Source organism: Lonchura striata, chromosome 2 (genome assembly GCF_050655825.1).
Source record: "Lonchura striata isolate lonStrDom1 chromosome 2, ASM5065582v1, whole genome shotgun sequence".
Taxonomy (NCBI): Eukaryota; Metazoa; Chordata; class Aves; order Passeriformes; family Estrildidae; genus Lonchura; species Lonchura striata.
Window position 1 is genome coordinate 63,493,954 of NC_140704.1, and position 22,469 is coordinate 63,516,422.

The window sequence follows — 22,469 nt, forward strand, 5'->3', positions numbered from 1 at the left end:
ACATATTAGCATAAGCCAATGAGAGGGGAAATTTTCAGCTGGCTACAGCAGGCAGTGGTGAAGGAACAGGCACTTGTTTGTTTTATCAGCTGCTGCAGGGGTAGAAATCTGACAGAAAGGCAGAGCACAGAGGTAGAGATGAGGAATGCCCTAAACTATCAACAGCCCATATGAAAAATTAACAGCACTCCTCAGATAGATGTTGGCATAGGCAAGACAGGCTGTCAGAGCAGGTTATAGCACTGGTGTCCCATTTCTATATTAAAATTTTCCTGAGAGGGAAAAGCTTGCAGTTTTAAGAAATACTTGGCTTATTTATTAGCCAGAGAAAGAACTTTGACTAATGACTAGTAAACATATATCACTGAGGGTGGATCACCATAAACTTCCATTTTATTATTTAAAGAAATTATAGTAATTCAGCACTCCTAAATGCTTTCACTTTGGGTGATTGAAAAATGTGATGTCATTAATTCCAATATTTCCTACAAGATGGGTTCAGTGGAGTCCTATAGACAGTGTAATTTTTGGGAAAGCATTTGTTTTCTGAGGCTATTGAAAAATGTCAGTGGTAGTACACTGAAGTGTTTGAAACAGAAAGTGAACAGAACATTGAAAGTAGCACTGTGGTGGCAAACAAGATGGAACCAACAAGAGGGATGCAGGGATATCTGTGCATCAGGAGTGCTTACGGACACACTTGGCCAGTGCCCTGCAGCAGCACCCTGCAGGTAGGATCAGTTCTGCCATTTCCTAAAACTCTTTTCAGTTCCTTAAAAACCTAAGGGGGTGATCAGGGCGTGGAAGCAGGAGCAGCAGGGCTTCCAGGCTTGTGTTCAGCCAACACACAGCCTGCAGAGCCAGGTGTGTCCTGGTAGCTTCTCCAAGCATTCTGTTGGAGGACTCCTGAGCCATGAAGAGAATGTAGCTGGAAGTGGTGGCTGGAGGCAACAGCAGAGTAGAGGATTTAGTGGGAAGAACACACTTTCAAGGGGAGCTTTTGAAATGTCTGTAAATTCATAAGAAAATGGTTTCCAGGGTTGGTATTTGCCTTGAACTTGAAAAAGGATCAGTCAAAATACTTTGGACCAGTCTGCTGTTAAAGAGCAGGAGAGTTTAGAAAGGATCAAAGAATGGCAAAGTGATCTGTTGGACTACAGTATGTATTTGCTAGAGTGCCTGAATACAAATTTAGGAACTGCATTTTGGCTTGCCAATTGGAGACACTTTAGTAGCCTATTCACATTTTACGTGTAGCTAATAAACTATTATGTGACTCATGGAGCTCTACAACAAACAGATCAATACATTTGAGAACTAGGAATTTTATCCTTATACTAACTTTAGTGTTGATATAAGACTTACTGCAATGATATTGACTGCAGCCAGGTGGTGAAGGGACAATATAATATGGGATTATTGCCTTGCCTTTTACCATAAAAGATTTTTCTGTATTACAAGGCTCTGAGAAAAGGTTAGTAGCTAATAATAAAAAGTTATGCTTATGTTATGTTTTAAACATTTGTCCTTCCAGTCTTTGCAACACACACAAGCATACACACACAAAATTACAAAAATTCTGTATCCACACTAGAGACAGTGGAAAGAAAAAGCTGCAAACACAAGAAATTAATTCCCTGCTTCCCATGGGCATGCCATCTCCAGGGGAGCAGGGCCCCATCACATGTGATAGCTACCTGGGAAAACAAACATCATCACTCCACATATTCCCCCTTCCCTCTCCTTTCCACTTTTTATACTGAGCAGGATGTAATATGGTCTAGAATATTTCCCTTTGGTCACTTGGGGTCACCTGTCCCAGCTGTGTCTCCTCCCAAATTCCCCATCTTTCTCATCAGTGTGGCATTACAGAAAGCAGAAAAGGTTTTGACTCTGTGCAGATACTGTCCAGCAGTAACAAAAGCATCTCTGTTACCAACCCAGTGTACAGCACAAATAAAAAACACAGCCCCATGCTAGCCCCTGTGAAGACAATTAATTCTTGCCAAAACAAGCTCAGGACATTTCTGAGTTACCTGAACATGTACTTAATTTTCCTCATTGTCCTTGTACCTCTGTGAATGAAAGTAGGTGCCTTCATCATACTAAGGCTCATGAGCCACATATTCTGGTTGGATGATTAAATGTCTTGAACTGTGAGTTCAGTGAGTTTTGTATTAGTCCCACCAAGCTTTGAAAGGTGTTTAGTATATTCCTGAACTATAGCAATGGTAAATAAAGTGCTAGATAGGAATGAGGTGAGAATATAGGGGTCTACTGCAGAATTATAACTTTATTTGCACTAACACATGTATCAGATTGTCATCCGAGGAGCATCTCCAGCATTTGCAGCTGTGATTTTTGTATAGCAGAGATATTTGCATTTCATTCATTAGTGTTATATCAAAAGCTCTTTTGCAATGGATTTGTTGTGCAAGTTTCCTTTTTTTAATCTGATGTACAGGATATTAATTCATTTGACAAGTTTATTAATTTAACAAGTTCAGTAATCATTTGCGATTCACAATTTTATTTGCTGGGGGTGTTATTAATTTAAAACTTGGACTGTATTCCTTATCAGACATTTATTGACTAGTTTCATTCTACAGAATAGTATTTGAGTAAATCAGAATGCTGTAAACTTGCCTTATTAACAGGTTTATTGCTTTAGCAGGTGCTCACTTAAGTTTCCACTGCTCCATCATAAAACATTCCCAGCCATGGAATACATTTTGAGTGAGATATTATATTGTATAGACCAGGGTGTACACATGAAATCTCTTGTACATATAAAGAAAATAATAAAATAGATGTTTTCTTCTGCAGACTCCAACAATCTTGTGCAAAAGTACTTTTTTCAACTGCAGGGAATTAATGCAAAGCAGAAGTAAGATACTGTATAACCTAGAGGTTATGAAAGGAGAATGTTACCATTTTCTATTCTTCAAAGGGCGAAACTTCTCACCACAGGTGAGGTCTGAAACCCACAGAGTCCTGGGAAGTTTCATCAAAACTGAAAAGTTAATTATCTGGTTTCCTTTCTCTTTTCTCTTCCCATTTTTACAAATAACAAGTTACACTGCCCACTCTGTGTATGCAGCAAAGATTCCCCTTTGTGTTTAAAGCCTGTTCTGGTAGTTGTGGAATGAATAACTATGTTAACAGCCATACTTTTGTGTTGTTGTAGGTGTTTGGATGTCTACAAAAAACACCAGAAAGTGAACTGATCCGTCTTTTTAAGCCAAAGTGTGTTTCTTATTAAAACATTGTAATAAGAAGGTGCCTATTTATAAGACTTGGTTAAAAATTTGACAGTAAAAATAATAAATATGTTGTGGAATATAAGAATCCTATAAAATGCATATAAATTTTATACCTGAATGTGATAAGAAGTTTTGAATCTGCAAAAAGTCTGGAAAATGCTTTTAAAATGTGCAATTCTACCCAGTGAAAAACCACCTGACATTATCTCTTCCTTCTAAGCAGCTCTGTTGCAAAAGTGTGTTCAGGGTCATAAGCACTGATTTTATCAAACAAAACCAAGATTTTTCTTGTGAATGAATAAGCCAAAGTTGTTATGAGGGGATCTTTAAAAGACGTTTCCTAGTATAAAATCTTCTGTCTCAGTTGTTTATGAGGTCAGTTTGCCCTTCAAAGACCATTTCAGAAAGCCTCTAAACTGTGTACTTTGTGTGTTAGGTAAGCTCAGAACAGCTGTAGGTATAGTTATCAAGTCCAACCATGTATAAAGGTATGTTTTTAAATTTCTTTCAGCCACTCAGCCGATATCCACCTTTGATCAATGACATCTCCTTCTGGCTGCCTTCTGAGACGTACTCTCAGAATGATTTCTATGATTTGGTTCGAACCATTGGTGGAGACTTGATAGAAAAGGTTGTCCTACTGGATGAATTTGTCCATCCAAAGTAAGTGAAAATTTTAACAGCTTTTTCCTGTGGTCATAGTATAAATACTTTGTGAATATTTTAGTTCACTATACCAAGAAGTTCTTGATTCTTACAATATTTGCAGATTTCATTCTTTAGCTCCAAAACTGTTCCTCAGCAAAAAAACCCCAACTTTTTACTTAAAAGAAATACTACCTATTTTTCAGTTTTCCACTAGTACTGAGCTTCTGATATTCAGACTACCCCAATGCTTTGTGCTCAGGTTTTGATAGCAGCAGTGAACAACTGCCTTCCTCAGTACATCTGGCAGTGCATGGTACTCCTGTCCGTAGTGTGTCTGACATTCTAGTCCTGCTCTCTGCTAAGAGAATGAAGTTTGCCTCCTTGTTCTCTTCCTTTCTTCTTCTAGTCCTGACACACAAGTAGACCTTTACTATAATGTCAGTGCTAATAACGGCTTGTTGCAGAATGCTATTATTGTTGTTCAACTGGAAGAAAAAAAAAGACCTTGCTCATTTCTTTCTGACACTTACTTATATGCTGTTGAACAATCGCTCAGGTTTCAGAACACCATATGGGTATAGCAGTACTGACATGACCAGGGAGTGCACAGGGTATTTGTCCAACTGGTATATAAAAGTTGCCTCAAAACCAGGCAAGCATCAGCTATTACATATGTACTGTTTTCAATTTGGTGTTTCCAAATCAAGAAGTAGAAAAGCTGCTGGGTATTTAGCTTTCTAAAACTGAGGTTTAAAATAATTTGTCTTGAGACTTTTTCAAGTGCTGTAGGAAGGCAGATAATAACAGGAAAATACTTCATATTGTTCTCCAACACCTATAGATTTTTTTTCTGCTTTCTACATCCAAGTATTTAACTCTGTTGTTCTTTTCAATTTGATATGTGATGCAGGCCAGATGAATAGATTGTTCTATGGCCTAGTTTTCATGATGTTTCAGGGGATGTTTATTTTTTGAGGGTTATTTCCTCTTTACCCTTTTTGTGTAGTGTTGTATGAGCCTGTGTTGTATGAAGAAAAGGAAGTGGAAATTAAATTTGTGTGGGCATCTTAAAGCTTGGAGTCATTAATTCTTGAGTCTTTCTCACATGCAAATTATGCAAAAGGATCTTAACCCTTTAGTCAAGATGGTGTGTGCAGAAGAGGAATACAGGTTAGGGTAAAATAATGAGTACTTTCCATTGTAAAGAACAGATTATATCTTTCAGGGAAATTGAGAAACAAGTTTATTGCACACGTGGGTAATTTCTTATTGTCACTTGGAGTGCACTGTATTATCAGTTAGCACAAGTAGGTAGACATTGAAGACTCTGCACACAGATCCTGCTGATGATGGTTCTGATACAGCACAATCAACATTTCTTGGTAAAACTGGGTTGTTGAACCCCTTTCTGGAACTGGTCCCTCCATTCATTCATGCCAAAAATTTATTGTATGTGTAACACTTCAGTGCTCATTGCCACTTTTTCTCTACATTCTCCTCTGTGATACCAAACCAGCAATTATCTTCATTGTTATATCATCTCCTAGGGGAAAATCCTATGTGTAGTGCAAGCAGCTCTTCCAAGTCTGAAAGTTTGGAGAAATCTTGTTCCCTGCTTCCTCAAACAGTGGCAGTATTATTCTGTGATTACTCTCAGCATCTTACTGGGGAAATCCACATACACTGTGACAGCCTGCCAGCAGCACTGCATCAGTCAGGCTCAACTCACAGGTTGTGCTTCTCTTCTTTGCTGGGAATATTGCCTTCCATACTAGTAGAGTGGTGAGGTAGGGACAGGATTCACTACTCTGGTTTTCTACTATGCATGTTTTCTCCTTTGATATGCTTTGACACATGCAGAACATATTCCAGGGATGACAGTTGTTCCTCCTCAAGGAATACACCTCTGGTTCCCTCTGTGATTTCTGCAAGTATATGGGAAGGTTGATTGCTCACAGAGAATTGTCAGGCAGATTTAGGACCTTTACTAGTTTTGTTCTCTAAACAGTTCAAGCCTCACTCAGCAAACATCCAAATATGTTTTGACACTATAAGGAGGAAAAATTTCTCACCTTTACATCTGAAGAATTTGCAAGGTAACACTATTGGATTGTGGATAAGTGATGTTGTAGTCCTTTTGTTTTTTTTGCCTGCAACACCAGTAAAAAAAAATTTTCAAATGTTCCATTAAAATTCAGTAATTCCAATGAGATTATCTAGTGCATTAACAAGGAATCATAAATGAAGACTAAAACATAATGGTTACTTTACCTTTCTTTTTAGAACAGGATGTGTTCGGATGTGTAACTTTTGATAATTGATGATGTAAGCCACATAAGTAATTTTGTTTGATTTTTAAAGGCCTTGGAAGATTGACATTTTGAAAAGAGTTTTCTACTTAGTCTTAATTCCTAGATAATCATCTTGTTATGGGAATGATACAGTGGCTTCTTTAATTCAGTGTTGCAGAAAAGCCTCTGGGCATGGAAATTAACATAAGAGATCCTCAGCGTTGCTATGGATCTGTATGTTACAGATCTAGGTACTTGTAATCATTATCTTGAATTTTTAGTGAATCTGCTGTGGAGGATGGGAGAAAAGTGTCTAGGACTGGAAAAACTGCAATGCTGATGTTTTGAATGTTAATTACTTACAAGCAGCTTATTAAGTTCATGCTTGTATTCAAACACTTCTAGAATTTAAAATTCAGATTTTTTTAATCCTTTAAAAATACCAGTTTCATGAGGAATTAGGACATTTTGTAGTCTTATTTTCATTCTTAAACTGCTTTTCTTAGTTATTGGACTATAAAGATCTGATTATAGAAAATGTTACACAAATAAAACTAATTTATAACACAAAAAGAGGTCTTTAAATTAGGATCTTTAACAGAGGTGGCCTGTGTAGTACTATGTAGTTGCCTTTTCTGTAGTTCAGAAACCTTTCAAGATTTTACTGGGCTTTGGACTGATACCCATTCTGCAGTCCACTGCAGTATGGTGTGTATTAGTATTTCTCTACAAGGAAAAGGAATGTGGGGGCAGGAAAAAGCACGGGACAATTAATTGTTTAAGCAAGGAAGAGATGCCTGAATACAAGTCAATCTCGATTACCTGCTTTGTAAGGTAATAGTATCGAGACAACTTTTAGGGAAGTGCTAGTAATTTAAAGATACAGCAGAAAGGAGTCTCATTGCTGAAAAGCACAAATTTAGGAGAATGCCAAGTTTTTGTGTTGGGGTAATTAAGAACTTTTCCAGCCTAAATGTATCTTTATTTAACTGAGCAAAATCAAAACACAGTATTGAGGTAAACTGAGTAATGTATGATGTGTCACACAGTCAAGGTTTAACTTCATCCAAGATGAATAATGCAAAACACGGCTGTAACACACCTGTTACTCAGGTATATAAAGAATCACCCAGCATATGTGAGGAAAAAGATGTGACTTTTCTAAGTGCGAAGGAAACTGAGTAAAACTGTGGTGGTTTTGGCAAGAACAGGGGCAGGCCATCTGCAAGACAAGCAGAGAACAAGTGTCTCTTTGCAGTGAGCAAAATGTTTTCCACAGTCCACCCTGTGTATTGAAGCTATTTTTGCTTGATGCATTAGCTTAAAACAGATTTTCATAGATTTGGATAGTGGAATATATTACTCCATGCATGATGTGTGAAGTGTGTTCACTGTGACTTGCCTGGAGTTGTCAGATGCCACATGAGCCATGTAACCAGACACCAACGGCAGTGGCACTGTTTTTGCTACCTGACTGAATTATTTCTTTCAAATCCTTGGAGATCTTTAAGGACCTTTAAACATTGCTGTGCAAATACACAATGAGTGAGGATTTGTAGCTGACATTTTCCCCCTTGGAACATTTTAGTGAACAAACATTTGCAAAAAAAAAAAAAAAAGTAATGTTTTGGACTATATTGATACTAAAAGAAGAAAAGAAAGGGGTGTTTCCCTTACTTTTTGCAATGGCTGTTTTATACTCCATATCTTGAAGTTTAGGCCTTCTACTACTCAACTTGTCTAAGCTGTCTAATCAATATGAATGACCTCCAGAAATTGAATTAGAAAGTAATCTCTTTCTCAGTAGTCAAGACTTCTCCAGTTTTGGATAGTAAAAAGATTTCTCAGGAAAAAAGAAAGGGTGGCTGAATGGCAGTCAAAAGGTAGAAGGGTCTCTGCCTGCTATGAATAAGCAGATCAATGCAGAGAATCCCAGGAAGAGGGATTTACATTCCTTCATTCATAGAGTTTTACGTTTTGGTGACATTCAGATAAGTACTGTGGCTGCACACATGTAGAATTTTGGGGATGGTAATTAAAGCATATCTGGACAAAGTAATAGAGGAAGTACTGGTTAATCACACATGGTAGAATATGTGATAGAAGTGGCACAAGACATTTGTGACCCACATTGTCCCTGATGAAGAGTACAGAGAGAGATAAGAGTTCAGGGGTGAGAACTTGTCCCCTACAATGCAACACCAAAGACAGAATACAGAAATGCTGAGGTTGTCTGTCTTTGCTTTGGGCAAGACCTGCAAGTGTGTTTTTCAGTGTAGCATGCCATGTTTCTCTTGTGTAAAGTATCTTGTGTAATCCCATCACATGTGATGGCCTCACATGTTCATTCTGAAAATGTATTTTCTGCATTTTGCTGTGAGGTTATTTTCCTATTGGTCTTTCAAAGTTAATTACTAATATTTCTGTTTTGTTAGAAAGATAATGGAAGTAAGGAAAGACATGGCTCCACATCTTTCTTTTCAAGGAAGATACATAGGTAGGCTGAAAAAGTTATACAAAATTGTAATCAAGACATGCACTGTGTCCTCAGTGTACTTAAGAGGTAAATTTTTAATCAGAGAAACTAAAAATATTCTGAAAAGGCAGAGTGGAGACAGTAAGGGGGAAAAATTGATTTGCTGTGTTTTGACGGCTATGCTGTTAAAAATATAAGTGGGGAATAGGTAAGAAAGGATTTATTCTTGCCTTTGAGTCAATTACTTGCACACTTCTGGAGTGAGAACTGCACATTTGTCACAGTCTGTTAAATGAAGTGAGGGAAAATGTATTGGCTGATGTGAAGGAGGAAGGTAGGTGCACTGTGGCACCATCTTTAGAGATTTTGGGAATACTCAGACAACCTGTGTCTCTTCTTTTCCACACAGTAAAAGGAAGAGATCTGACACCAAAGAGTCAGATCCTATTGACTGCTGTGTTGTGTCAACGCATGCCCCTAGCTCCTTGTTGGAATATAGAAAATGCAATGTAAGAACATCACTTTCCAGATACCAGATTTTGCACTTTTCCTTGTCTACATGGGGATAAAATCAAATACTTTTAGGTCTGGTTTATTCATTAAAGCTGGCTTGGTTTTGTCTTGCTTTTGGAATAGGTGAATTAAGCAGAATAATTCTTAAGTGCTGCTTGCTGCTAGTATTACGCAAATTAAAACAATCAAGTCAGTCCCCAAACACCTTGTTGTTCTTCAGCTTGAGCACATTACAATTTGCTGAGGGATTCTTTGAGATTACCTTTAACTGCTGAACTGGCAAAGTCCCAGCAGCAGCTTCTCAGCAGAGAAAAACAACCCAGAAGCAGCTTTTGACAGTAGCTACCAGAAGATTGGTTTTCAATTAATGAAAAATGTTCTCCAGCTCTGGGCTTCCCCCCCACCCCCGCATTTGGTCACATGAATGTAAGACTATAACATTTTTGAAACAGATTAGCTATTCATGGAAGGATCTGTCAGAGGATTCTCATTAACTTCTGAGCCTTTGTTCAGCTGTCACAGTACAGCATAACCACATAGTGGTTAAAAGTGCTTAAACACTACAGTAGTACCCCCAGTCCATCTTCTCTCTTTTCCCTCTCTTGTCCTGACCAGGATCAATGCCACCTGGTTTTCCTTGAGAATGAGAAACTTCTCTATCCTTCCTGCTGCAGTCATGCTGATGGCAAGGCCATCTGCATGTGTCGGAGCAATGCCAAGCACAAATACAGACTGGGCAGAGAATGGCTTGAGAGCAGCCCTGCAGAGAAAGGGTGTTGGTATGAGAAGATTTTGGTTGTTGGTTGACGAGAAGCTCCACATGACACGGCACCGTGCACTTGCAGCCCAGAAAGCCAATTGTATCCTGGGCTGCATCCAAAGCAGCATGGCTGGCAGGGAGGGAGGGGATTCCGCCCTTGTGGGATCCCATCTGGAGTGCTGTATCCAGCTCTGGGTCCCAACATAAGAAAGATGTGGACCTGCTGAAGCAAGTCCAGAGCAGGGCCACAAAGATGCTCAGAAGGTGGAGCACCTCTCCTATGAAGACAGGCTGAGAGAGTTGGGGTTGTTCAGCCTGGAGAAGTGAAGACTCCAGGAAGATCTTAGAGCACCTTTCAATACCTAAAGGGGGCCTGCAAGAGAGCTGGAGAGCATGTAGTAACAGAACATGGGGTAATGGCTTTAAACTGAGAGAGGATAGGTTTACATTAGAAGGAAATTCTTTGCTGTGACGATGGTGAGGCACTGGAACAGAAGTTGTGGATGCCCCATTCAGAGAGACTGGACTGTTGATGGTTAATGACTCAGACAATCCACCCCCAGGTGCAGAGGGGCTGTGTATACCCATCACAGGAGGCTACAGCTGGGTGTTGAACAAGATAAAGGAAGAGGCTGATAAGTGGCCAATCCTTGGAAGCAGGAAAATGCTTTTTGTCCTGCCAAAGTTCTTACACAAGTGGCTCAACTGTGAAAAATCCCTTCTGGAGTAGTATCAGGACATTCACACATAGCTTGAGGGTATTCATCCCTGCTGATGTGCCACTTGGAAGGTGTCACAAACGTCAAACACTCTGAAGTGTCCTGTGATCCAAAGTATTGCACGATCCAGTGTAAAACTCCCGACTCCAGGGGAGGTACCCGGGTGTTCTGTGATGAACCTGAGTGACCATAAAGCCATTGGACACTGTTTTGTGAACTTCCCCACCTCTGGTGGAGATGACCATCCCCACTTAGAAGATCAGAAGAGGACCAATGGGATGCCATTAGCATCCACCGTAGTGATTTTTATTGTGATTGTTAATCTTTTTCTCCCCCCTCTCCCCCAACTGTTTCCTATTTATTTGTCTCTCCCTCACAGTTACTGTTAAATAAAAATCTTTACTATTGACTATAGCATATGGTGTTTGTTTGCTCCTTAATTCAGGGAAAAACATCTAATAATTTTAACAACCATATCTTAACACCATTCCTGGAGATATTCAAGCCCAGGTTGAGCAGCCTAGTCTAGTGGAAAGTGTCCCTGCCCATGGCAGGTAGTTGGGAGCTAGATAATACTAAAATTCCTTCCAACCCAAACCATTCAATAGTAGTTTTATGATTCTTTTGCCTTGTGAGCTTCAGCTTAGGAGATGTGTGTGTAATGGAGTTTGGGTGCATTTCACTCCTGGTAAATGTGGGCATCAAGCACTCCCTGTGCCCCAGACCAACCCAACAGCCGGTGCTGTTTGATTGATCCACAGAGTGGCCCCAGCTGCTCTTTGGGCTCTTCCTCTTCACTGCCTTTTTCTCCTTAGAACAGCAAGTGTGTAGCAATAGCAGCTCTGTTCTCACAGCACCCCTCCTTGGAGGTGGTCAGGGACTTTCTGGCCAAATTAATTTAGAGTAAACATTGGGCTGCTCAGAAAGAGATGCTTTATGAAGACATAAAGGGTTCTGTTCATGTCCCAGCAGATCTGAGATAAGCTCTCAGGTGATAAGGTTTTCATCCTGACTGCCTATAGGAAATTTAAAGGAGCCAGGAGTTGCATTCCATGTCAGTAACTCCAAGGTAACCCTGCCATGCTGATTGATACATGGCTTCAGCAGATATTGCACTCCTGCTTTATAGCAGTCATGATGCCCTGCTGTTCCCCACCAGGACTGAGCCTGTTGGAGTTTAGCTTTCCCAGATATCCTGCACAGTGGCAAGGACATTCATGGAGCCCAGAGCACCCATCTCCTAGGGTTTGTTGTAATGTTTTTTTTTTTTGTTTTTTTTTTTTGTTTGTTTGTTTTGTTTTGTTTTGTTTTGTTTTTTGGGTTTTTTTTGAGGAAATAGGACTGAAAAGCTTTGCTTCCTTTTCCTCCTCAGCAAAAACATTCCTGATTGAAATGATTGTAGAGAATAAATTGAGTAAATATGTACATATATTTGTTTAGAAAAGACTTTCAGATATTTTAGAAATTCCAAATTTCAAACACCCTTGTTCCAGCTTTTTTGTAGTACAAAATAGGGTGAAGTCAGAGACAGCAAAAATGAGCATGCACTTCTATTGAATGAAAGTATTGTTTGATATGGAAGCAGACCTTTGCAGTGCTATATTTGTTATCTATATATGTGTAGACTTGGAACCTGTCTGCATACTTTTGTTAAGTACCCTTTTCAAAGATTTTTGACTGCTTGGCCTACAGCTTTTGAATTCTAGTGTGGATTCAGATGCTTAATTCCTTTGGGTTGCTTTAAGAGTCCCCCAGATAGAAGTTCCCTATCCAAATCCAAGTGTCACAAAGAACTATGAGAGGAATGAGAAGAGGAGCACAGAAGTCTTTCCTGTAGAAAAAGCAAGCACTTGAACTGTTCTACAAAAAAAACCAAACCAAAACAACAACAACAAAAAACACCCCAAAATTTGTTGGTTTATACAAAAATCAAGTGAATTCTGTGACTTATGTCTTTTTACACAGCTTGTGACTGTTAGTTCAGATCTCTGGTGCCAGTGTTTATTTGAAGACCATCTAATTTTGGAAAAAAAAAAAAGTAATAATCAGCTGACCATGATAGACAGATTGTACTTTCTTTGCTGTCCTCAGTGTTCAGACAGGCACCATGCAAATAGCTGTTCTTAATGGGTTCCTATTGAAGTTTGAGGTTTCTTTCAAACCACTGTATTCAAATCAATTGTGGGGCAGACAGAGTTCTGCTGTGCCATCCCTGGCTCTCCAGAGTCTTCACAGAGAAAATTGTCTTTACTAACTGAAAATAATTTACTATAAATAAGCATCAGTAGGAGTCCTATTATTCTTTGGTGGGAGGCTGGTGGCTAGCACACAGACTTGTGGGAGGATTGGTATCAAGAAAGGAAAAGGATGAAGTAACCACAGGTTCCCATTAGAGGGTGGGGGGAAACACAGCCCTGAAGTGTGACGTGTCACTGGTGATATTGCATAAGAAATGTATTCACCCTTCACAGGTTATAAGAGAGGATAGCTTAAGTACGTGAGCAACACAGAAAACAAGCATCAAACCCCTTACGTGTTCAGGCAGATGCAGAGGGCAGACTTGCTGTATAGAAAAGAGATCGCTGGAGTCACAATGAATCATTTCTAAGAGGCTGCTCAGCTGAAGAGCTTAACCTTTCTTCATCATGTCAACCTGAAGTCAGCCATTCACCACCAGTTCTCAAATGCAGCCCAGAAATCTTTGCCACAATTCCCAGAGCACTTCACAGCAGGTGTCACAGGAATTAGCACGGTGATTTATTGACAAGCAGTGGGATGGTGAAAAATGGCTAAAGTAGTCAGCTGCCACAGGATGCACAAGGGATAGCAATAGGCTCATGAGTGCCTCTGAGGTCAGAGAAATCCTAGTGAATTGCTGACCTTGTAGAACAGAGGTGGAGGCTACTTCTGTGCAGAACTGTTTTTCCTAGTTTGCAATGGTGAGCATATTAGAGTTTGTGAAGCATTGCAATGGACGTGAGTTTGTTGGAGAGGGAAAGCTTTTGTAATCACATTTGTTAGGTGGTGAGTATTGTCCCTCTCTACTCACTGAAATTGTTTTCTCTGCCTAGTGCTCTGACTGTGTGCTGCTGCCTGGGATGGCTCTGTTCTGCTGTCCGTCTGAGGCTGGGATTCCATACCCTTCCCTCTTGTCTTGGTCTCTATCATTCATTCTCCCACAATGACAATGCAGTCTAGGAAGTCAAGGTGGAGCAGTCCTGTCAAGGCCACCGGTGATGGATGACACCACTTCAGGCTGAGAATCCCTGTAAAGGAATACGGGTGAGGGACAGAAATGTGTTCTGGCTGGGTATCAGGTCTGTACCTGAAAGTAGTTTTTCTTCAGTACAGCAGATGTATCCTTTTGTCTCTCTTCTCCTAAATCAACTTTTAAATTAATGTTACTGTGCAAGTATGGCATATTTGTTTTCTGCAGTGTCTGAGCAGTGTGGAGAAACAGCACATCTGTAGCACATCCCAAGCTCTCTCAGATTCTCTTGAATTTTTGACTAGAGATCTGCATGGAAAGGTAGAGATGGCTCAGTTTGCTCATGGCTTACAACAATATTTGTAGCTACAGAAAATGACCACAGTACCAAAGCATCCACATCACACTTTTCTTGGGGCGATGAAGGACATCGCTGTCCTCTGTGTGTTGGGAATTGCATGTGTGTGATGCCTGCACATTCTTGCACTCACCACAAAGCCTTTCTCAGAACTGTAGAGTGGGTTAACAAGGTGGCCTGGCCCCTAATTCTTAGACTAGATTCAGCTAAGCATACATTCTATAAATCTGCCAGGATAGGAGATGGGAGGAAAAAGTCCTTATATGCTTCATAGTGCTACATGGAAGAGTGATGGATATAGCACTAAATAATTAATTGTAGTTTTTATATTTTATGGATCCAGAACATATTTTTTGTAGGGATAAATAAAGCCCTATAGCTAGTAAGAATTTTCTTAAGCTGAATCAAAGCATTATGTAGCTCAAAGGTTGCTTATCTCCATATTGGGAAATGTCAACATTTAGGCTGAGGAAACAAGGTTTTCTTTAATTTCAGAACAAAAAAAAGTCAGGATTACTAAAGCAGATCACAGTATCTACCCATTGCTTTTGTGTTTGATGGATATTTTATTTTAACCTACCAGTTAATTTTAAATAATTATTTTTTTAAAATTGCAGCCAGCATCCTTGTCTCTGGGTAAATTGAAGGGAAATTCATGGTCCTGCATATCCCATAAGGTCTGTTTATTATAGAGGTGGACCTGAGCTGAAAAATATACTTCTGGATGGTGACTGCTGCCATACCAAATTCTTCCAGAATTTGAGTTTCTGCCCCAGTTCTCTCAAATACTGTCTGATAACATTAATATTAAAATGAACACCATGCAACTGATCTATTATTTATCAGGTATCACACAGAAATGCAAGGGAAGGGTGCCTTTTAAAAATCATTCTGAGGATGAAGGAAAGATTTATGTTTAGTATTTTCTTGCCTATTAGTACATATATGGGACAGATGAATAGTAAGGAAATTAATTACTCTTCATTCTTTGTGAATGGACACCAAAACGGAGATAGGCGAAGACTGATTTAAGTAGTTGTTGTGGGGGTTTTTAATTACTTTGATATATGAAGGACTCATGGTTCTCAACTTAGATATTGCCACCTTCATCCTGTGGGCCAGTGACAAAGACTGAAATATTAAGTGACGCATCTGACAAACCACAATAGAATTTTAACAGTTTCAGTAAGAATATTGCTTTCCCCAGTTGTGCTGGGGAGATGGGATGTGCATTGGGAAAGTGGAGCTCAACCAGGATGGTGCAGCAGATACAAGTTATTCTTGAAGTCAATGGCTAGGCTCAATTACACAAAGCCAAGCATTTAATTGTGTCACGTAGGCAGACATTTTTCTTAGGGTCTGCTAATGCAGATATTCTTGGGTTTGGCTTTATAAAATGAGTCCTTATTTTCAGGGCTTCTAAGGACTAATAAGAGTCCTTATTTTCAGAGCAGCTCCCACTGAAATCACTGGGTACTGTGGGAACTCATTTTCATTGTAATTAGGAATAAAAAGAAGCATTTACAGGGAAGTAATGTATGTGTGCACATTCTGTGATAACCAGCTAGCCAAAGGTGCTGCAAGTTTGATGGGCAAGAACTAAAGTCTGTGACTGGTCAGACTCTTCAAATTGAGGAAATGCTATGCTTGGTCCTGAAGAGTGCTTGTTTGTTGACCCCAGCTGTGTTCCGATACTGTACCCAGGGAGCAGCAGCACCCTAGAGAGATGCTGCAATTATGGCTATTAGTTTTAATTGAAGAGCTGTGTCCTTAACTCAAAGCTTACAGGTAATTTATTAAGGTCATTAAAGAAGGTGTACACTGAAGTAAGGTCTTAGAGAGTACAACAGCAGGAAGGAAAATACCATACAGGGTGAAAACATTATGTATTTTAAGCTTTATATTATAGATTGTAAATCAAAAAGCCCCATGCAACCTGTCATCCATGGTAATTTACTATTCCAGTGTATTAGTTTGTTCTGATACAATTCCACCAGTTCCACATGAACAGACCATTTCGGTGCTGGAAAACCCGATTACTAAAAAAAGTAGACTTGAAAACAAAATATGCTGTCAGCAAGCCACCTGTAAGTGATATTGGGAAAGATTATATAATACATTTAGAGCACTTCACTTCCTTAACAGTCAGGGCTGGCACAAGATGAGCTTCCTGAATGTCGTCCCAAATAAATATATTTTTTTTTGAAATTGCAATCTGAAATTCTCAACATTTAATTTTCTTTTTCCTGCTTATGATGAGAAAATCATATTGAGAAAATCATCATTGAGGAAAGAGATAAATTTAGTTCTTGAAGAACTTTTCTTCTTTGAATGACACTGAAACTCCCTGTGGCTTTCAGTGAAGCTGACAGTGTGACAAATGCAAAATCAGGACCTCAGATCTCCTTCCAAAGCCCACTGAAATCAGTAGAAGCCATCCCATTGACTTACATGGAGTTAGGATCAGGCCCTTTGTGGTTTCCTTGCTCATTAAAACCCAAAGTCTGTCTACAGAGAGCACAGAGTAATTTTTCTTCTGGGAACCTGGACTTTATTGCCAGTGAATTTGGTTCTCCATTAAGAAATACAATGACTGTTGTTAGAAATGCTCTTGTTATTCAGGAGGGAGATGTTGATATTTGCTCAGTAAAGTGGTAGTTAATAATGAGATTTGCATTACAGTTGCCTTCAGAAGTCCTTCCAGTTTTCTGGTATTTTGGAATTACAGGAGGCACCTAGATGTTGTAGGAATACACTTACACTGTGCTTAGCCACATTTTTATGCATTGTGAAAACTGCTCAACTCTGACTGAAACATCCATCATCCCCAACTTTACTAAGGACAAATGAAGATATAGATTTATTATGAAATATTCTCATACTGCAGAACAGGCCAGTCAAGCATAGAAGATGAAAGAGCAGCTGAAGCTGTAACTAAGAATGTGGGGTTTTTCCTTACATATGGTAACATCTACACTTGTGAGCAGGGGGCTAGGAAGCAAGGGATGGAGGATGTAACCAGCCACTCACTACTGACCTTGCCTTTAACAAGTTGGATTTCGACTTTGTGTTGCAAGCACACCCCGGTTTATCTGGCTAGGAAATATCCCTTCATCATGTTGTTTGGTTTGCTGCTCACCATGGACAGGCACTTGGGGTGCTGGGAGACCTCTCAGCTTTTCCATTACTGTAGGATAAAGAATGCCCTCTTCACAAAGAATCATATTACATTGTGTGGAGCCTGTCTTTAAAAAAAATGTAATTGCTTTGGAAGAGGATCTCTGAGTTTCCTTAAGTAGTGTCAGAAAGATGCAATCAGGGTGTTCTTGGGTTTGCTCTTACCTGTAGCTTGTTCCTGTGTCTCAAAAAAGAAAAACAAATTCTAGGATTAATGATTTTTACATTAAACTAAAAGATGTGATGACAGAATGGAAAATAAACTCTCAGATGACTAAAAAGACAAAAACGGTTTGTCTAAGCATTGTTAAGCATTGCAACTGAGATTGCACAAAATTTACCTTCACTGCAGAAGTTTGCGTGCTCTAAGCAAGGTTATTTGATAACAGGCATGCCTTAAAGGATGCACACATGCTTTCCAGGAGGAAGATCTGTCATGAAGTGCACACCTGTTGCCACCAGACAGTTCTGGTAGCAGAACATGGATTGCTGGAGTGATCTGATGAGTGTCCCTCTAGCTGGGCGTCATGTAGCCAGCAGTAGCATAACTAGGTTGCTACAGAGGGTGGTGAATGAAATCTTCCCTAAACTGTTAGGGAATGATCCAGAATGTCTGTAACCTCTGTTACAGAAGGTCTCCCTAATCCCCATTTGTTAGTGATTGCTTATGGCAGGGACTGCTCATATACAAATCCAATTGCAATTTAATCCTCTTGGTTCTTGTCATCACTAGTATTCTGTGACATTAAGTCCTAAAGTTATCCACCCGTTCTTTTTAAAGTATCAATTTGAAAAGTGATTTAGTTCTGTTTGACTTTGTAGTAGGAGGGTAAGGAAAAAATGCTTCTTAATTAACTTTCATCATACTGTGTCTATTTATTTAGTCCTGTTGTTCTTTCAGATAAACAGCCCTGATCCTGTCAGTCCTTCCTAATTCAGTCATCCTTCTTGATAAATAACTTTTGGTGTCTGTCTCAAGGACCCTTTATTATCTTCATATATTTTTTAGATGTGGAGGTCAGAGTGAGCTGGTATCCATGGCATTGACTTTTATGCTTTTATATTATAACATTTAAAGTGTTTCATTTTTCTTGTTCCTTTGGGAAGATTCCATCTTTTTCTTACTGTATTTGTGCTGAGCAAAATTCTTGATCTGTTGGAAGATGGTGTGACAGGCTTTCCTGCAATGAACTCTCTTACTATGTTGCTAGATTTTATTTCTATCTATTTTTTGACAATAAGTTTTGTAATATGGTTATTTACACTTGTGTTGGTTTTGCATGGCCTGTTTTTTGGTAGTGGGAGGGCACAGAGGTGGCTTCTGTGAGAACCTGCCAGAAGCTTCCACCATGTCCAGCAGAGCCAATCCTGATGACTCCAAAGATGAACATACTGCTGGCCAAAGCTGGGCCAATTAGAGATGATGGTAACACCTCCTTGATAACATATTTAAGAAGAAAATCAAAACAGAGTTGGGGAGCAACATGCAGGTACCAAGGGCAGTGCAGAAGGAGGGGAGGAGATGCTCCAGGTGCCAGAGCAGAGATTCCTCTTCAGCCTGTGGTGCAGACCATGGTGAAGCAGCTGTGCCCCTGCAGCCTGTGGGGATCCACAGGAGATGCAGAGATCCACCCACAACCCATGGAGGAACCCAGGCTGATCCTCCTCCTGGTGAATGCCTGGAGGAGGCTGTCATCCTGCGGGAGACCCAGTGGAGAGAGGGGGCCCTATTTCCAGGCTGGAGCAGCCTGTCCTTGGAGAACTGCACTGTGTGGAAAGAGAGACCCACACTGCAGCAATTTTGGGAGGGCTGTTGCCTGTGGGATGGACTCACACTGCAGCAGTTTGCAGGGAGCTGTTGCTCGTGAGATGGAGACACATATGAGAAGTTCACAGAGAACTGTCTCCCATGGCAGAGACGCCACAGTGCAGCAGGGGAAGGACTCATCTCCCTGAGCACTGGTAAAAGCCTTGGCTGATGAACTGACCATAACCCCCATTCCCCCATACTCCTTGTGCTGCTTGGGTAGGAGGTACAGCTGGGAAGGAGGGAGGGGTGGAGGAAAGGTGTTTAAGGGCTTATTTTACTCCTCATAATCCTGCTCTGATTTTGTTTATAATAAATTCAGTTTATATCTCCAGTTGAGCCTGATTTGCCCATGGTGGTATTTAGTGAGCAATCTCTCCCAGGCCTTATCTCAACTCATGAACCCTTTGTTAAATTTTCTCTCCTCTGTCCTGCTGCAGAGGGGAGTAAGTGAGCAGCTCTTGTTGGTGTCTGGCATCCAGTCAGCATCAACTCACAACAATGGGTTTTTTTTACCAGTGTTTCTAGTCTAAGTCAAAAGCTGGACTAGATGTTGGGATGAAGGGACAGTAGTAAAGAAAAAGCCACCACTCAGGTAATTGCCTCTGTTCTGTAACAGAGGTATCGTTGCCTCAAGTATTTGGGATTTTTTTCATTTATGGCACAAATTGTGGCTATTCATTATAGCACAAATGGTTGTGCTATACTTGAGATACTCCATTGTGAGGTCATTTTTCTTTCAGACTTTGTTCCTGTGTGTGTAGAAGTAAGAACATGGGATTTTTTTTTCTGATCATTTCAGTGGTGTGTTTGCAACAGACTGAGAAGCACTATTTAAATCTTATAGCAAATAATAAAATTTATTAACCTGACACTTTTTCAGAGAAATTCCTGCTACTTCTTTAAGACAACCTAAGACCTTTTATCCCAGTACTTCCTGAGCTCAGACTGGCTCCTCAGTTGCAGTTAGTGCCTATTCAGGTGCCTTTTCCCCTGAGATTCCATTGAATTTCTGCTGAGGTACAATGTTTTAATGCCTCAAAATAGCAACTAATGATAAGAGTTCAGTAAAAACAGTGCTTAACATACCAAAGCAATTTTTCTTCTGGCCTAGAAACATTGAAGAGAATTCAGTTCTTTGTGACCACCTCAGATCATCCTTTTGTCCCAGTATGGAGACTGTCTCTCTGTATTTTATTACAGAGTTTCCAGCAGCTGATCCTCCGATGCTGCTCACCAGGCTGTGGCTGCAGATCCCATCAAGGAGGAGTCTCTAGCAAACACTTTTTTTGTTAGGTTTGACTACAGTATCAATATAGCAGATGTTGTCAAAGTAAATAAAATAACCTCAGTAAATTGTCCACAAAGCCCAGCCTGTTCCACACAAGTTACATTACTCTTGCTTTATCTATAGTTTCCAAGTCTCTCTGAAATTACAGTTGTGTGGCTTTTCCTAGTGAGAGGCAGAAACACCTGAGCAGCCAAAGTTGCAAAGGTGACTTAATAGTTCCTTTTAATTTTTAAGTAATTAGCTCTGTGAGTGAAATGCTGTTCTTTTATTAAGAGTTACAAAATACTATACTAATTCTGCTCCTGCTTTCCAGGGGGCTGAAGTTTAAGGCACACTGATGTTTGAGCTTCTACGTTCTGAAAGTGTGTGGCCACTCTCTGAGCATGTGAAGAAGCTCATCTGAGCTGCAGCTGAGTATATCTTCTATTGGCTCTCACAATTCCTAGCAGTGCTAAGATAAGTCCATTTTGGGATGCTTCTTTGCACTGTTTTTTAAGATGAGAGTGTACTCCCTTCTTGCTGAGAATGTTTTTGTATATTTTAGGGTTTTTTTTCTCAGCATTAGCCTTTGCCTGTTTGTCTGCCTATTCCCCTCCCCTTCCTCTCCCCCCAGTTTTCATTTTCAATTATTTTTGTTTATGTTGAACTTCTGCCTGCTCAGCTGCAGCAGAGCTCAGTTTTGGCAGCCCGCCTTGTGGTGTGCAATCCTACAACTTCTGCTGCTGAGCAGCATGTTGGAAATCACTTTGAAATAAATCCATGTTGGACCGAAAGCAGCATCTTTGTTGTTACCCCCTCAGAGTAATTTGGTGCTATAATTGGAATTCTCATTTGAAGTAAATAAACATGATGTCAGATCTATAGACAGATCTGGATGCAGAGTCAGTGAGAGAGGGATGTGTGCATACAGCCCTCTCTGGAGGAGAGACGTATTTGCAAAGCATGCATGGCACTTCTGATGCCTTGGGGCAAGTTAGTGCTGGCGGGTAGCCCCAGATCCCCATTGGGCCACCTTGAGGTCTGTCAAAGGAAATGTTTGCTTCACTCCTGCCCTTGACATGAATGTGGCCCTAAGCCTCATGTTGTTTCCATTCTAGGAGTCTGTGGATCCACCATGGTACTGATGCTTTACCAGTCCTTGGAAGGGAGACGACACTGTGGGCTTTCCTGGTTCCCTCCTGTGTGTAGTCTAGGATTTCCATTTCAACAAAGATATGGAGGAAATTGAGAGAAAATTGACAGGAATAGTCAGAGCAAGGGAATGACTGAGAAAACCACTTCTGGTAGAGACAGTTTGGTAAGTAAATAGAGATTTAGAAAATTGTGGGTTGGTTGGGTAGAGGATGGGTAGAGAAGGGTGGTTTCATGGCTTTTAGTACAGAAGGCAGCATGCTTCAAGTGAAACTGCTAGGAACCAGCTCCACACCCTCCTCTTTGCAGGAGAGTGACAGAGATGCCAAAGGCTCATGTGGGGAGACTGAGTTAATGCAGAGGAATATATTGACACATGAAAGACACACATAAGTATCTCAGAAATTATTTGTGTTGAGAATGGATTAGAGCCCAGACAGGCTTGTGCTAATACACATGGACATTAGTTCCATTTCTAGCTTCAGATATCCAGCCCTCAAGACTGTTTAAAAGGGCATGGTCTGATGGAGTGTCATGATTTGGCACTGGCCAGATGCCAGGCACCCACTAAAGCTGCTCACTCATCCTTCCCTGCTGCAGGTGGACAGAGGAGAGAAGATTTAACAAAGGGTTCATGAGTTGAGATAAGGACCAGGAGAAAACATTCCAGATCAAATTAGAGCTATAAAGTGAATTTATTACCAGCAGAATCAGAGCAGAATAATGGGAAGTAAAATATGCCCTTGAAAAAAATCACCTTTTTTTCCTCCAACCCCTCTCTCCTTCCCGGTGGCAGCACAGGGGTACAGGAGTGTGGGAGTTTGGTC

The 22,469-nt window shown here is 40.3% G+C and overlaps 1 protein-coding gene across 30 annotated transcripts in view; it reads left to right on the forward strand.

Moving 5' to 3' along the window:
• Positions 1-22,469, forward strand: part of FARS2 (phenylalanyl-tRNA synthetase 2, mitochondrial) — a 229,039-nt gene that overhangs the window by 148,517 nt on the left and 58,053 nt on the right. For 16 of the 30 annotated variants that reach the window (XR_014953326.1, XR_014953325.1, XM_085573472.1 and 13 more), the window contains one exon: positions 3,775-3,926. The exons of 5 other annotated variants lie outside the window; for them this stretch is intronic. Coding sequence is in view for 16 of the 25 variants with exons in the window: in XM_085573472.1 (XP_085429598.1) it covers positions 3,775-3,926 (152 nt within the window). In the remaining 9 variants the exon portion in view is untranslated. 9 more of the 30 variants (XR_014953324.1, XR_014953323.1, XR_014953320.1 and 6 more) reach the window with 7 other exon arrangements.